The sequence below is a fragment of the Haemaphysalis longicornis genome, unplaced genomic scaffold (genome assembly GCF_048455015.1).
Source record: "Haemaphysalis longicornis isolate Haplotype H1 unplaced genomic scaffold, Haemaphysalis longicornis Haplotype H1 scaffold_3, whole genome shotgun sequence".
NCBI lineage: Eukaryota > Metazoa > Arthropoda > Arachnida > Ixodida > Ixodidae > Haemaphysalis > Haemaphysalis longicornis.
In genome coordinates this window covers 75,361,814-75,377,453 of record NW_027526335.1, presented here as the reverse complement: position 1 = coordinate 75,377,453, position 15,640 = coordinate 75,361,814, and the positions used below count along the sequence as shown (strand labels likewise).

Here is a 15,640-nt window from a genome sequence, read left to right as displayed (position 1 = left end):
ACCACATCAGTTATTTTGCAAGTATACATGCCACGAGAAGGTAATATTTGTCTGGAATGAAAAAAAACACCGCTCCGAACCACTACCGTACCATAATTTGTGAGTGACTGGGGCGGCCTAATTCTTTGCCCGCGATCCCGTGTGCCTGCATATTATAACCTGGCAAGCACTTGTTGCCGCTGAACCTCAACTGTGCTCCAGCGATAGTCGTTGATATATATAACGATGAGACTAAAAAAAGTAGGAGCGAAGAGTAAATATACGGCCTTTGTACGACTAGCGCGGTAAATGCTTAAATCTAGAAATGCTGAAACAGACCAACGATTCACTATCACGAACGTTTGAAACGTTTGGTGATTGTTACCTAAAGTAACGTAACTACAACGTAACTGCCTCATCCGACTGGTCTGTTATTATAACGAGGTGGCCATAATATTGTAGCAGAATGCGCAACGCACACGCGACAATCGAGCCCTACTATAGCCGATAATGCTGCGGAGGCCCCAGTATGCTACAATGTTTTCAGACTAAATGCAAGTCAAGCAGTAAGACGCCACTCATCGAAGTGCAGCTAGCGATCGCGCAGGCGCCTTAGCTCCGCTGCCCAAATGGCGTGCGCGCGCGCGCACGTGTGGGTATTCGGAAGTTCGGAAGTAGAGTCCGCTTGTTTGTTTATGCGTGTACCGGCAACATATGTCTCGCATATACGTTTACAGCGCATGAACGCTATATTTTAGCGCAGTGCGCGTACGTGCTTTTCGCTGGTACATTGTTTATAAAACGCCGCTTAATCTTGGGCATAAATGGTTTCGTATATAGTAACAGACAGTTCAGGAAGTACCTAATATTAATATACGGAATAGAAACCACCTATTCTGGTTGCAAGTTCAGAAATATTCTGACGGAACCCTCTAGCCGACGCCACAGTCACCGCTTTGGGGTTCTCGGTCGTGTAAAGCAAATTCGAGCTCCAAGATACTTGAACCAACAGCACGGGAAGTTGGAAAATAAACTTGCAGTCCTGCGCGAACACTAAACTGCAAGATAAATTGCCGAAAAGGCAAGCGCCGCTGCCATGCGATCCTTCCCAATACTTCCGACAACCCGCGAAGCCGAAGGGTGTCCTCCTCCAACGTCGTGACGGGCGCAACCAATCAGGGGCGTCAACGACGAAGAGCGCGCACCTTTCGTATACGGGACCGCGCGTTTTGCAAGATAAATGCCGGCTAGACTCATGTGCAATAAAATTCAATGTGATATATGCAGTCAGCGCGCAAGAAACGATATAAATGTGCCTCTAACTGAATTTTTTTTTTTGGAAAGCGCTTCAGCTTCCCTTTAAGCCCCGCGGCAATCACCACAAGTTTTCTAGCTTTATTGGACAATACCAGCTGCCCCTTCGCTTTCGCCATAACAGTCTGCATCGTCTTACCGGGGAAACACCCGACCTTCACATGCTTATCCCACTCTGCCCTTTCCATTGTGGCAGTGCTGCTCCTCTTCAAGTTCGATTCTCCCGCAATGATTACAACGCAATCTTCCACGTGCTGCTCTTTACCGCCCCCTTGCTTTCCGACTGGTTTGGCGAGCCCATCTTTCAGCCCGTGGGAGTATCTGTTGCCTTTCCTACTTCCGACTCGTGTGTCACCTGAACCCTAGAGCCACTACATCCGGTTTCAGAGTATCGGCACTCTTTTCTGTCAATGTTGTTACAGAGGCATCAAAATGTCAGCGCCCATGGGCCTTCCGGCATGTATGCCGCCGACAGCGGTCATCAGTCTAACCGCGTCACGTGACATTTGTTTACCCCGGAAGGCATGCCGGAAGGCCCATGGGCGCTGACATTTTGATGCCTCTGTGTTGCCGCGCGTGCTCTCTGTACCCGAAGGGGCCTGCGGCAACCCAACGGGCAGTCTTCGCCCATCTGCTCCATAGATGACCGGCCTCACGCAGCGGCTGCAGCCCGGAGTGCAGTGCCGGGACTGATGTGCCCGGACTGGCAGCTTTCTAGGGCTGACTCTTTCTAGAACTGACTCACTAACTCTAAGACTCTTTATACCTTTTTCTCTCTCTCTCCCTCTATCTCTCTCCACTTTATCCTGTCACTCCCCCCCCCCCCCCCCCTTTCCTTCCCCTGCACTGGGTTGTAGCTCCCTGCCGAGCTCAAAATATCCCCAGTGCATTTCCTTTCCTTTCCCTCTTCCGCCAACCACAACCCCCGATAAGTCGTGATTTTCGGAGCGCAGTGTGGCTGTACTACATGTTGAGAGTGAGTTTTTAATCCCCAGACAGAGTAGCGATGCTGTGCTACTCTGTACTGGGCTGTTTCAACCGGCGGAAAGGTAGTAAACGCCTGCATCGCTTCCCTCTGTGAAAGAACGACAGTTGCCTAACGTAACCTAGAGCCACTATTAAATAAGCTACACTAGCGTAACCGAGCCTGACCCCATCGCACAAGGCACGCTGTCACTAAATCTTCGAAAAGTAAACACAGCTGTCATGGTTGCCAAACGGCGACCGGACCAATTCTTCCCCCGTCAATGTCAGCCTACTTTTCTCCATGTGGCTAGCAGTTGCTTTCACCAACGCTTACTCCTTTACTATCGGCATGGCTAACAGCCCCGCTTTCGACGTATCGGTCACAGCAGAAACAAAAGAACACCTCTTGTGCCACTGTGCCCGCTTTGGAAGGCAGGTGCAGCGCCTGTCAACCGCACACCGGAAGCTCTGCAATCGCTTGTCTACAGCGCAGATTATTTTATGTCACAGCCGTTGCCCGTCGCAGCCTCAGAAGGCTACAACAGCTTTGATTCGTCTTCTTAAAAGCCACAGGCTTGTTAGAACGATTGTAGCGACATCACCAGCATTTCATCCGCCCATTTCGTCAGCTCATCTGTTGTTTTAAGCCTTCTTTCCGTTCATGGTTTTGTATTTGTACTTCATCACCATCATCACCAGCCTATCTACGCCCACTGCATGGCAAAGGCTCTCCCATTAATCTCCAATTATCCCGGTCCTGTGGTAACGGCGACCAATTCATCTGCCCATCTAACTTTCTGTCGCCCCCTGCCACGCTTGCCTTCTCTACGGATCCACTCTGTTACCCTTAATGACCAACGGTTATCTTGCCTTAGCATTACATGTTCTGTCCGCGTCCATTCAGTCTTAATTTCTACTAATATGTCCTTAACAAACGTTTGTTCCCTGACCCTCTTCGCTCTCTTCTTGTCCCTTAATGTTACACCTATCATATTCCGTTCCATTGCCCGCTGAGTCGTCCTCACTTTAAGTTGAACGCTCTCAGTCAGCCTACAAGGTTCGGCCCGTAGGTGAGTACCGGTAAGATGCAGCTGTCATACACTTTCTTCTTCAGGTACAATGGTGGGCTGCCATTCATTACCAGAGAATGCCTGCCGAATGCACTCCGCCCCATTCTTACCCTTCTAATTATGTCTGCCTCATTGTTGGGATCCGGGGTCACAGCTTGGCCTAATTAGATATTTTCGCTTACCACTTCCACTGCTCGCCACCTATCTCAAAGCGCTATGCTCTCCCGAGGTCATTGATCATTACTTTAGTTTTCTGCATATTAATTTCAAGTCCCACGGTTCTGCTCTGTTTGTCCAGTGCGGTAAGCATGCTTTGCAATTCGTCCCTCGAGTTACTTAGCAAGGCAATGTCATCAGCAAGTCTGAGGTTACTGGGGTATTCTCCATTAGCCCTTACTCCCACCTGTTCCCAATCCGATGTTCTGAATACTTCTTTTAAACATGCTGTGAATAACATTGGAGAGATTGTGCCTCCTTCTCTGATGCCGTTCCTTAGAGGTATTTCACTGCTCTCCTTATAGAGGATGATGGTAGCTGTGGACTTATTGTAAATATCCTGTAGTATTCTTACATAATGCTCGTCTACACCCCGGTTCCGTAATGCCTGAATGACTGCTGAGGTTTCGACCGAGTCAAATGCTTTCTCATAATCTATGAAGGCTATATATAGGGGTTCAGTATACTCCGCGCACTTCTCTATCACCTGATTGAGCGTGTGCATATGGTCTATTGTTGAATAGCCTTTTCGAAACCCTGCTTGTCCTTTAGGTTGACTGAAATCTAAGGTGGCAGAAATTCCGTAAGCGATTACCTTGGTAAGTACCTGGTAAACAACTGAAAGTATGCTGATCGGCCTGTAATTTTTCAAGTCCTTCATGTGACCTTTATTATGGATTAGGATGATGTTCGCGTTCTTCCAAGATTCCGGTACACTCGCGGTCATTAGGCATTGCGTGTACAGGTTTGCCAGTTTTACTAGTACAACTTACTACTACTAGTACTAGTACTAATACTAATACTAGTAGTACTAGTATTTTTACTTCCCTCTACTATTTCTTTTCTCGTTTCTTACCTCCCTCCTCTTTTTCTATATAGCCGTTATTTCTCTTTCAATACCCTTTTCCCACGCGTAGGGTAGCCACCAGGACTCCTCTCTGGAACCTCCCTGCCTTTTCTGTACTTCCTTCCTTCCTTGACGGAATCACAAAAGCAAGGCAAAGAGCGTGCAGGTATAGGCGCCGTATACGCACCGAGGCTTCTGCAGCGTCTCAGAGCCTCCGCATTAGGCAGGCCCTTGAACTGGAGGGCTTGGAGCGCGGGTGACCAGCCGAGGTAGTCGGCCACGTCGTCCCGGAACTGGCGCGAGCATAAGCTCAGCACGCCCAGGGCGGTCACTGGGCGAAAGCGGGGTTTGGACTACTATTATTACAGCTGTATACAGAAGGTGGCGTACGCGAGGGCGCGAGCAAACATCTGTTCGGGCCAACGTCCGTCCCAGCGCACGCTTGAACTAACCGTGACCTGCTAGCAACCTGCGCGCCGAGGCTAGCCTTTGAGGAGGCGAATTCCCCAGTGTTGGCGGGTATGATGCCGAACTATATGATGATGGTAAAGATTCTAGACGATCGTACGAATGAACGAATGCACATATGGACAAATTTTGCTTCGACCCGTGATGTGCGCGTGTATAGAGTGCGGCACAAGTCCCGGTTGGGCGGTGGGCTCAGGGTGCTTCTCAATCCCCTCTCGATAATGTGAGGGGCCGATGGTACACGGTTGTCGTTCATGAGCATAGGCGCGGTCATTAAATGAAAGGGATGTTTTGTTTTATCGAGTGGCCGTGACAGAGATCACTCTATACCCAAGATACACCGCGGAGCGTCACTCTACGGTACTGCATTTCTCATCCGTCACTGCCTCTGATGATAGCCTTGCCGAATGGATGGCGTAAGCATGCTGTGCGGAACCTCGTGTCCTTTCAGTGGCCTATAGGTACGTGTCACCAATCGTGAGTTAAGCCCCGCAAAGGCACGCGATGGGTGCCGTCCCACCTCCCTTCCGCCGCAAAGGGAGGACTAAGGTGGCTGCAAATATTCTACACCACAACCTCAATAAAACATGGGCAACTACGTCAGCACAGCTTGAAGACGCCTTGTCAGCAGTGCGTTGTGGTGGTATCTTTTGTATGTTCGCAAAACTCTCCCCGTACCCACAGCTGCCTTATTACCTGCGCACATGCTGCGACTCCATCATTTTAGGCGGAAGATTCCATCATTTTAGGCGGAAGCGGGTTGAGACCCAAGGGTCTCAACCCGCCTCAATTTCGCAAATTCCCGAGATGCATTAGAACGACTAGCTAGGGCCCTGGTGGTGAGTCCGGATGGCTACTTCGTGGGTGTATGAATGCGCACGTATGCAACCACACCGGCATTCGGTTCTTACCGTCGCATTTCAGGAAGATCTGGAAAAGCACTTCCAGCGGCAGATCAGCCAGGGTGGGCGCCGGCAGTGCGCGATATCTCGCGGGGGTGTCTGCAGCAGTCTGCAAGCCTGTCCTCTTTCGTGGGCGGCCGGGTTCCGGCTGCTGGCCTCGAAGACGCCGGCTGCGGCGAAGTGCGCATGCCAGCAGGGAGCTCTGGTGCACTGGCCTCGTCGGCCTGCTGCCTCCCGCGATTCGGTCGCGCAGCCACGATGATGAACTGCTGCCTGCATTCCCTGTGAAGGAGCAGTGGATTGTCGTGACACGATGTATAGCTCTACATTGCCTCTGCGACGCCGATGTATTGTAAATAATCAAACACTGCATCTAATACTTTTCGCTGGGATGATGGAGATGACCATGGTCTAAGAAGAGCTTTCAATGATAAAAGTCTGTGGTTGAAGCACTCGATCTTCTTGGCGAGATGGTTCCTTTCCTGGTTGTACACCGGACACTCTAATAAGATGTGTTCAACAGTTTCTGGAAAACCACAACTATCACAATAAGGGTTTGTGGTTTGACCGAGGCGATGCCGGTAGGAATTCGTAAGTGCTGCGTTGAGGCGCAACCGATGGTAGAGCGTCTCAAGTCGACGTGGGATTCGCTCTGGGCGCCTTATTCTCAGGTCAGAGTCTATATGGTACAGAAAGGGGCTTTGAGTTTCGGGAAAAGACCAGAGGAGGTTTCGTTCCTCTAAGGCAAGCTGCTTCGCTAGTGCTGCAGCCTCGTGCTTTGTAAAGAAAATTTTCCTTACATCGCGCAGTTGTAGCCCTCTGCAAGCCGCCTCATCTGCTATACATCGTCATCCTGTGAGACCACCTCGACTTTTACGTGACCCGCGGAACACTCCATGTTACCTTAATTTTTACCACTTCCTTTTTTTTTCCCTCTCTTTCGCTCTGCTTCCTCTAGGGCCTTTATTCCCTTCACCCCATCCCCGAAGAGTAGCATGTAGGCGAATACATGCCAGCAGACCTCTCTGCTTTCTTCTAATAAAGAGACCTCCCTCCCTCCTTCCCTCCCTCCCTCCCTCTCTCTCTCTCTCTCTCTCTCTCTCTCTCTCTCTCTCTCTCTCTCTCTCTCTCTCTCTCTCTCTCTCTCTCTCTCTCTCTCTCTCTCGTGACACGATAAGATTGGTACGCCACCTTCGGGGCAGTTCCAGAGAGACTGCCCTGGCCATCTCCTTACCTCTCGAATAAATCGACCACGGGTCAAAAGTGAAGTGGCTGAGTCACTTGCCTTTCAATGCGCTTGAGTGGGTTCTATTACGGTCTCTGAGACGACTTTTTTAACAACGGACCTGTTTAAGCGTGCTTGGTCCGATGGCGTCCGAAAGAGAATGCCAAGAAAAAAATAAAGCCGTTCCACTCAATTTGAAAGCTGTCGTAAGTGCAGAGAAGTGATTCGCCATAATGGGCTGCAGCGCCGTTATCCGCTCACTGCTGCTACCCAATGCATTTCAAATTTCCCGCCTTCGCAGTGCTCGTGCGCCCCCTGCCTGAAACTGCGCCAGCGAGGGTTCTGTTCTTTTTGTGCTTGCTTTAATTTCGTATGCTAGGGCTATTTTGTGTCATTTCGAACGCGCCATTTTTTTCTTGCGCGGCTGGAGCCTTTCTGTGGCATTTCGAACGCGCCATTTTTTTCTTGCGTGGCTGGAGCCTTTCCGCGGCATTTCGAACGCGCAATTTTTTTCTTTTTTCTTGCGCGGCCACTTTTTTCGCTTAATATCGTAAAAAGCAACCCAACGAGCGTTCCTACATAAATGAACGCGGGGGCTACCGGTTATACACACATAATTTGCTTCAAATGGACCTGCAGTTTTCTTTGCGGTAAACAACGTGGAGATGTATGACAAGCGACAGCGGTTCACGAGGTTCGAACGGTTATGGCTATTGAAACCGCGTGGTTTGCCTCAGCGTGACCCCCTAACGACGGTACATCAGGCTCTACTTGGGTTCGTTATCTCGCTGCTGCGCCGCCTGATTCCGGCAGTCGCATCGACCGTTAGCGAGCTACGAGGACAAGGCGAGCCCATAAAGTGCTCTGCACTTTAGAAATGCACGCAGTGCCCCTTGGCAAGGAGGAGACGGAGCTGGCAAACTTGTGGTAAAAGGACACTACCTTTGGCTAATTAGGAGGAGCTTGGGCGGAGCAATCCGCCTCTTTCACAACCCCACTGCGCATGCGCAATCCCCTAGCGGCCAAGTCCCTAAGCAGTCCGGTAGGGGCAGCAGACGACATTCCCTACAGCTCCCGCACAAGCGGGAAGGGGTCGTGGTTGTATTTACATAGTTTGATTTTTTGTGTGTGCTCGTTGTGCGCGGAACAATGTCCACAACTTGTGCTGCGTCCCGCTGTAACTCGGAGTGCCGAAAAGGGAACGGTGTCGGCTTCTATCGCTTCCCGTCGGCCGCACGCGATCGGCTACAGCGGCTTGCGTCGCTCGCGTCGGCTCGGGTGATGGGAACTTTAGGCTTAGCATCCTGGCGGATATTTGATCGCCGCTATCTGTGCAACTGCGAATGACAATCCGCAACACAACTTTTCACTACACTATCATCCCCTTTCTCGCATGTGGAACTCTATTTAAGCTATAACTGCCGTTTGAGCGATCGGTGACCAAGACATCTGCGTAGCCTGTTTCGATGCTTCCGCGCAGGTATCGCCATCTGTCGGCCGCTCGGCGCACCGCGCGCCGCGGCGACCGGTCAGCGTAGGCTTACATCACGGCAGATATCTGATCGCCGCTTTTAAAATAAGCCCTGACAACAATCCCTAGCACAATTTTTCACCACACTAACACCTACTTTCTCGCATGTGGAACTTCTTTTTAGCGATCAGATTGATTCAGAAGAGCAGCGACAAGCGCGGTTCCTACTGTGGTCGAGCCGCTGAGTGTGCCGAGCTGGCAGGCATGGCCGGCGTGTGCGCGGACTGTTTCCGAAGGCAGAAAACGCTTCAGGATTGCTTGCCTTGTCCATTTCTTGCGAACAAACGCGCAGAATCTACAAATTCAGCTCAGCGATCATCGTAGTTGACCATGGGGCAAAAACAGTGGGCGGAGCGACGCCGACGACGCATCTCATGCGCGCATCGGGCCGTCTCAAATTCACGCGTACGACTAGTCGTGGCGACAGTCGTAATGATCAGTCGCATGCGAATCGCGTGTACCAATCGTACATGTGTCCAGCGCTTAAAGGCATTTTGCGAACTGCCGGCCTTTGTTGAGCTGGCGATCGCACTTCATGCCAGACGATTCCAAGTACTGCTCGCTCTGCTACTCGGACGGCACACGGATCTATCCGAGATTTCCAGCCAGCCCTCATTCAGTGATAAGAAGCCGCCTGGTATTATGTGATGACCAGGGGCTGTCATCTTAAGGCGTTATAACACCAACACAGAATAAAAACTTCGACTGCTCCTCGCCGTAATGTGGGATTGCCGTGCATACAACGAGAGCGCAGCCGGAGGAAACGCCGGCAAACCCTACCGCCTCAACTTCCGCTAGGCACGCTAGGTGGCAGCACACCGCAATGAAAGAGGCGGATTGCCGGCATATCCAGCCAGGCTAACGCCGCCTGATCCCACAACAACCACCACCATCACCAAGGAGGGAGAGTGCGAAAGCAGCGCGCATCAGCAAAGAGTGGAGGGCACGCCGTAGCCTCACGGCCTAACCTCCCGGCAGGGCACAACTCTAGTCGGGCATAGCTTCCAGAAACGTCCAGAGCTAGCCTCGCAGCCGGGCACACCTCTACTCTTGGCTCACCTTTACTGTTGGATAAGTGAGTATGAGCTAGGAACTGTTCTCCGAGAAAGGTTAAGACCGGTCTCGGCCCATACGGGACATTATCATCATGAGCTCCGCTGTAAAAGTACAGAGTGGGACGCACAAATGTCCTTGATTATTCGGGTTTATCTTTCCTGACAGTACGTATTTATCCAGATCAGACGGACTGGTGAAATGTATAGGTTTCGCTGCAGGATGTGATGGCCCAGACCAGACCAGACGTCCCGGTTTAGGCGGGACACGTCCCGGTTTTGCGGCTACGGTCCCGCTGTCCCGCGGCCTGCTTGTGGGACGGTGTTTTGTCCCGCTTTCGGCCGGAAATATGGAAAAAGGTTATCAAGCCCAGTGTCACTAATGAAAAGCTGGAGCAATGAAAGAGCCAAAAGGAACCGTTCGAGGAACTTCAAGAAAATGGCGCACACGACGGGACTGAGCAAGAAATTGTTGTGTGTTTCTGGCTTGGTCCCGATGTCTGAGCTGTTTTCTTGAAGTTAGTGTACCAACAAACCATTCAGTACACCCTTCTGTGTTTGACGAATTGTGGGTAGACGTGCTTCAGTACTCATTTACTTATTCAGCAAATAACGCAGCGTTTCTCGTCGAACAAAGTACGAGAGAACTGTGAAACGAATGAACTTTCAGTTAAAACAAAATTGCATTGAGCCTTAACGTCTCTTCAAGCTATGTGCCACGTTCTTCCTTACACCCCTCCCCCCGTCCCGCTTTGGGTCCGAGGAATATGGTCACTTTAGTGATGGGACACCTGGGCATGCGTGTCTCCCTGGCAATGAACGCATTCATGCGATAGCCCGAGGCCTCACCCTCCGGGCACCAGCGGAAGACCAACCCAAACCAGACAAGACAGAAAGCATCCCACTCACATACACACATTTTACTACAGCACTAAAGACTCTCCCGTACGTAGGACACTTCATCCGCCACACGCGCAACTCACCCGTGAAAAAGCCGTTGCATGGCGCCAGCTACAGACTAACACGTTTCCTAGCCTCTCGCTCCGGCACACATTCTACCCGACCATGTGCCCAGACAGATGCCCATCCTGCGGAGGACACCCAAACCGGTATCACTCTACATGGGAATGCCCCAAACCCCCGACCCTATTGCCTATGCCCAGCCGCTCCCCCTCCGGATGGGAAGCCATGTGCACTCTTTCCAGCTCAGCCTTGGACGACGACCGGGCAAGACGGATCGCAGCAGCTAATAGGGCCTGGACTAAGGGCGCCGCCCTCTGAAAGCTAAATAATCGAACTTTAAAAAAAGTTTTCTACTACTACTACTACTACTACTACTACTACTACTACTACTACTACTACTACTACTACTACTACTACTACTACTACTACTACTACTACTACTACTACTACTACTACTACTACTACTACTACTACTACTACTACTACTACTACTACTACTACTACTACTACTACTACTACTACTACTACTACTACTACTACTACTACTACTACTACTACTACTACTACTACTACTACTACTACTACTACTACTACTACTACTACTACTACTACTACTACTACTACTACTACTACTACTACTACTACTACTACTACTACTACTACTACTACTACTACTACTACTACTACTACTACTACTACTACTACTACTACTACTACTACTACTACTACTACTACTACTACTACTACTACTACTACTACTACTACTACTACTACTACTACTACTACTACTACTACTACTACTACTACTACTACTACTACTACTACTACTACTACTACTACTACTACTACTACTACTACTACTACTACTACTACTACTACTACTACTACTACTACTACTACTACTACTACTACTACTACTACTACTACTACTACTACTACTACTACTACTACTACTACTACTACTACTACTACTACTACTACTACTACTACTACTACTACTACTACTACTACTACTACTACTACTACTACTACTACTACTACTACTACTACTACTACTACTACTACTACTACTACTACTACTACTACTACTACTACTACTACTACTACTACTACTACTACTACTACTACTACTACTACTACTACTACTACTACTACTACTACTACTACTACTACTACTACTACTACTACTACTACTACTACTACTACTACTACTACTACTACTACTACTACTACTACTACTACTACTACTACTACTACTACTACTACTACTACTACTACTACTACTACTACTACTACTACTACTACTACTACTACTACTACTACTACTACTACTACTACTACTACTACTACTACTACTACTACTACTACTACTACTACTACTACTACTACTACTACTACTACTACTACTACTACTACTACTACTACTACTACTACTACTACTACTACTACTACTACTACTACTACTACTACTACTACTACTACTACTACTACTACTACTACTACTACTACTACTACTACTACTACTACTACTACTACTACTACTACTACTACTACTACTACTACTACTACTACTACTACTACTACTACTACTACTACTACTACTACTACTACTACTACTACTACTACTACTACTACTACTACTACTACTACTACTACTACTACTACTACTACTACTACTACTACTACTACTACTACTACTACTACTACTACTACTACTACTACTACTACTACTACTACTACTACTACTACTACTACTACTACTACTACTACTACTACTACTACTACTACTACTACTACTACTACTACTACTACTACTACTACTACTACTACTACTACTACTACTACTACTACTACTACTACTACTACTACTTATCCAATGCGTCGTGATCGGCAGCGTGTACTGCGGGAACGAGGCAGTGTGTGGAGATCGCGCCTTGTTCAAGTTCGTACTCGAACAACAGGCCTTTGGGGATCTCGTAAGGGTGGCCAGTTATTTTAAAGTGAGCAATCCTCGTGACCTATTCCGAGCTCACTTTCACTGAGCATGTATGCGTACTGCCTTTGTCGAAAATGTACCAGGCCCCGTAAAATGTTCTAGGAGGTCAATAACCCGCTGCAATCGAAATATTTCGTGCCAGAAAACTGTCGAAAACTTTTTTAAATTTCCTTTATGACATACAATGTTTCTGGTGAACTGAAACTTACTCTTTTGTTATTAATTGTTCGTGGCATAGGAACTTCGGTCGCTGCATCTGAACTTTAAACAAAAGCAGTGCGTTCGCTATTACGAAGAAAGAATGGCCCAATCCGTAGCGGGCATTTAATTGTCAGAAATAAATACAGGCAACGATATCAGTCTATGGACCATGTGTCGTTTCCTTACGTTATCTCACGTGGGAAGCTTCTATGTGGACTGGGACCAGAAGACATGTCACAGAAAATGCGCGTGAATGCCAGGCAGCTTCGATGATGCTAAACCGAACAGTTGACGGAACGCAACAGCTAGGTCAGACATCGTTTGCCAGTGACGCAATTCTTAGTTATTTGTGTCAATTTCAAAAATGTCAATTTCGCGCCAATTTACAAACGTGATGTAGTGGAACTTTCGCTGTCTTTACCATTTTCCACTTCGCAGAAAAAACCCCCCACCTTGATTGCGTCACGTGCGTATCGTCTGCACTCAGCCAATCAGAGCTCTCTCGAAGTGGACTCTTTCAAACGGACATGAAATGGATAAAACTAAGCTCCGCCCCAGGAGTCGTACCCTGCTTTAGGCTTTTTAACCCTTTGCATCTCGAAAGCTGTAAAACGCTTTATTGTTTTAGCTGTAACGCAAACCTGGGGTGGTATTCTGGAGTTTGTCTTGAAAACGTCCGTTTTGCGTCCGTTTCATCGTGATGTACTTCCGGTTGCAGGCGGGCTTTTGGTTGACTTTCGCGCAACTGTTTTTGCAAACATGTTTCAGACAACGAAATCAAGTTGATAACCTACACATGATAAGATTTTGATATGATGCAGTTGAAAATTGTCACGACGAAGTGACGAATGGCGGGAAATGGCAGCTGCACCCAGTTGTTTCCTGTGGCAGAAAAGCGTAAACAGCGCTACGACTGCCCAGTTTTCTCGCACTTAGACCACGATTTTTAAGTCGGTGACAATGACTGTGTATCAAGATAATAAGCTGTTACGTATGTCGGCGTCGACGCACTTGGGGCATGCTGACGCGAGCTTTTCCAAGAGCCTCGAATGGTTCGTTACGGCGTTGGTATTTCTTCGGTACCCTCCGATCGAGTGAAAAACCGTGTGAGTGGTCGGGCTTTTTATTTGTTAACTACGTGTCTGCTTCGCGTCATGTCTACGAACATTAAGCTGGTATGCGTATTCGTAAAGTACCAATAAAAGTTTATAAATCCCATGCCGAGTGCTTGTGAAATTTCGGTCGTCTGCTTGGCACCTATAAAGCTCGCAGACAGCCTTTTTTTCACTGTGTGTTGGCGACGGCGTAGGGCTCACGGAGGGCTGCGACAGCGACATCGTTTCTTCGTTACCGACCGCGGACAGAAAGCCACCGGTAGCGCAGAGACGAAGGACACATATCAGTTGGTCCTCTACACTGCCAGCCAAGTTCGTCTCGCAGCTCGTCGCACAGCTACCGCACAGTCCTTTTCGAAAGGCAGGATGCTTCTGAAGGCATTTCGCGCTGGCCAACTGACCTCCTGTTCCGCCAGCGAGGCAACAATAAGGCGATGAAAAATCGTCTGCTTCAAATCGTCTGGTCCGAGAAGCCGCGGCTCAACGCAGTAGCTCCGCCATACTTGCGTTACGTCACATCCGGGTGTCCTCCTTTAGGTAATCAGGGCTCGCTCAAAACTGACACTTTTGAAACGGACTCAAAACGGACAAAACTTCAGAATAGCGCCCCTGGCTGTGAGGAAGCAACAACTACCTCCTAAAGCACTCCGGGATGTTTATGTTTTCGTTCCGGTCAACAATAAAATAATCTGTGCAGGTGCTCTGTAAGCAGTTTTTTTTTTTTTTGCAATTCTTTTGCTTGAAAATAAAATAACAATTGTTTGCTTGCTTCTGCAAGTTTCTGCTTGCCCACTAGTCAATTTAAAATTTTAATGATGGCAGGCCACACCGTCCGCACAGGCTAGCAGACGATATTAAACTGGAGTTTTTTTTTTTTTTTTTTTTAAAGAGTTCAAGTAACAAGCGGCTAGCAAGTTACTAATAAATATACTTCTATCTTAACGCAATGCAGCCTTGTAATTGCATGCACATGAATTCCTGACATTAGCTTTCTACCAGCCGGTACACTATTTAGGCAGACGCGGCAGGTGCGCGCTCCAAAACAACAAAGCAGTTTTAGCGTTTGTGTTAACGCTGATTTTCTAAAACATATATGCTCTAAACACGACATAAACGCCAGACAGTCGCTTCTTCGTATCATCTTTGGTTCCTCAAGCAGCGTAGTGCTGTTTAATTGCGGCCACAAGTCACCGCTCAAGGTTCAGACTAGAAATAGGAATTTGTTGACAGAACTTACTCAAGCCCACCTAAAAGGGTAAAATTCCGTAAGCGAGCTGTACCAGAAGAAGTGAACTTGTTCTGGGCATATAAAGCTTATGAGTGAATTAAATATTTGCAATGGACGCAGAAACCCGAACAAAACGAGCTCGTGCCTTTACGATTCACCTAGTCTACACAAACGTAAAAGAAGTTACGTGTATGTCCAGCTTTTTTTTTTAAGTCTGTAACCAACTACCAACCTTCACAGATATTGCTGCCAAAGAGCGGATACAGCCCAACGGGTACTCAAACGCCCGCAACTGCATGCGCCAGCTTTGTCGTGCAACTCTACCTAAATAAGCAAACTCACCAGAATCCATTTGTTCGTTAAAGCGAACTTTAAGCAAAGTTTTGTCCAGTTCGCTGTGAGATAGCTCAAGAAAAACGACTGCAAATGCGACGAGAACATCCACTGCAACTGTCAACGGTTCGTTGAAGCGCGCAGCTAGTTGCAGACGATATGTAGATTGCGGTGCAATGTGAAAACGTGAAAACCAATTATTTTGTCCAATTTGAAATTTGTAAAACAAAACCG

General features: G+C 48.2%; 1 protein-coding gene across 1 annotated transcript in view; it reads right to left on the bottom strand.

Annotated features, from left to right (window-relative positions):
• The window catches only part of LOC144175281 (F-box only protein 47-like), a 49,997-nt gene extending 34,572 nt beyond the window's left edge, over positions 1-15,425 (bottom strand). The window contains exons 1-3 of the mRNA XM_077704369.1: positions 15,416-15,425; positions 5,772-6,044; positions 4,580-4,723 (exon numbers count right to left, since the gene is read on the bottom strand). Of these exons, the coding sequence (XP_077560495.1) occupies positions 4,580-4,723; positions 5,772-6,044; positions 15,416-15,425 (427 nt within the window). The remainder of the gene's footprint in view (positions 1-4,579; positions 4,724-5,771; positions 6,045-15,415) is intronic.
• Positions 15,426-15,640: the final 215 nt, after the last annotated feature.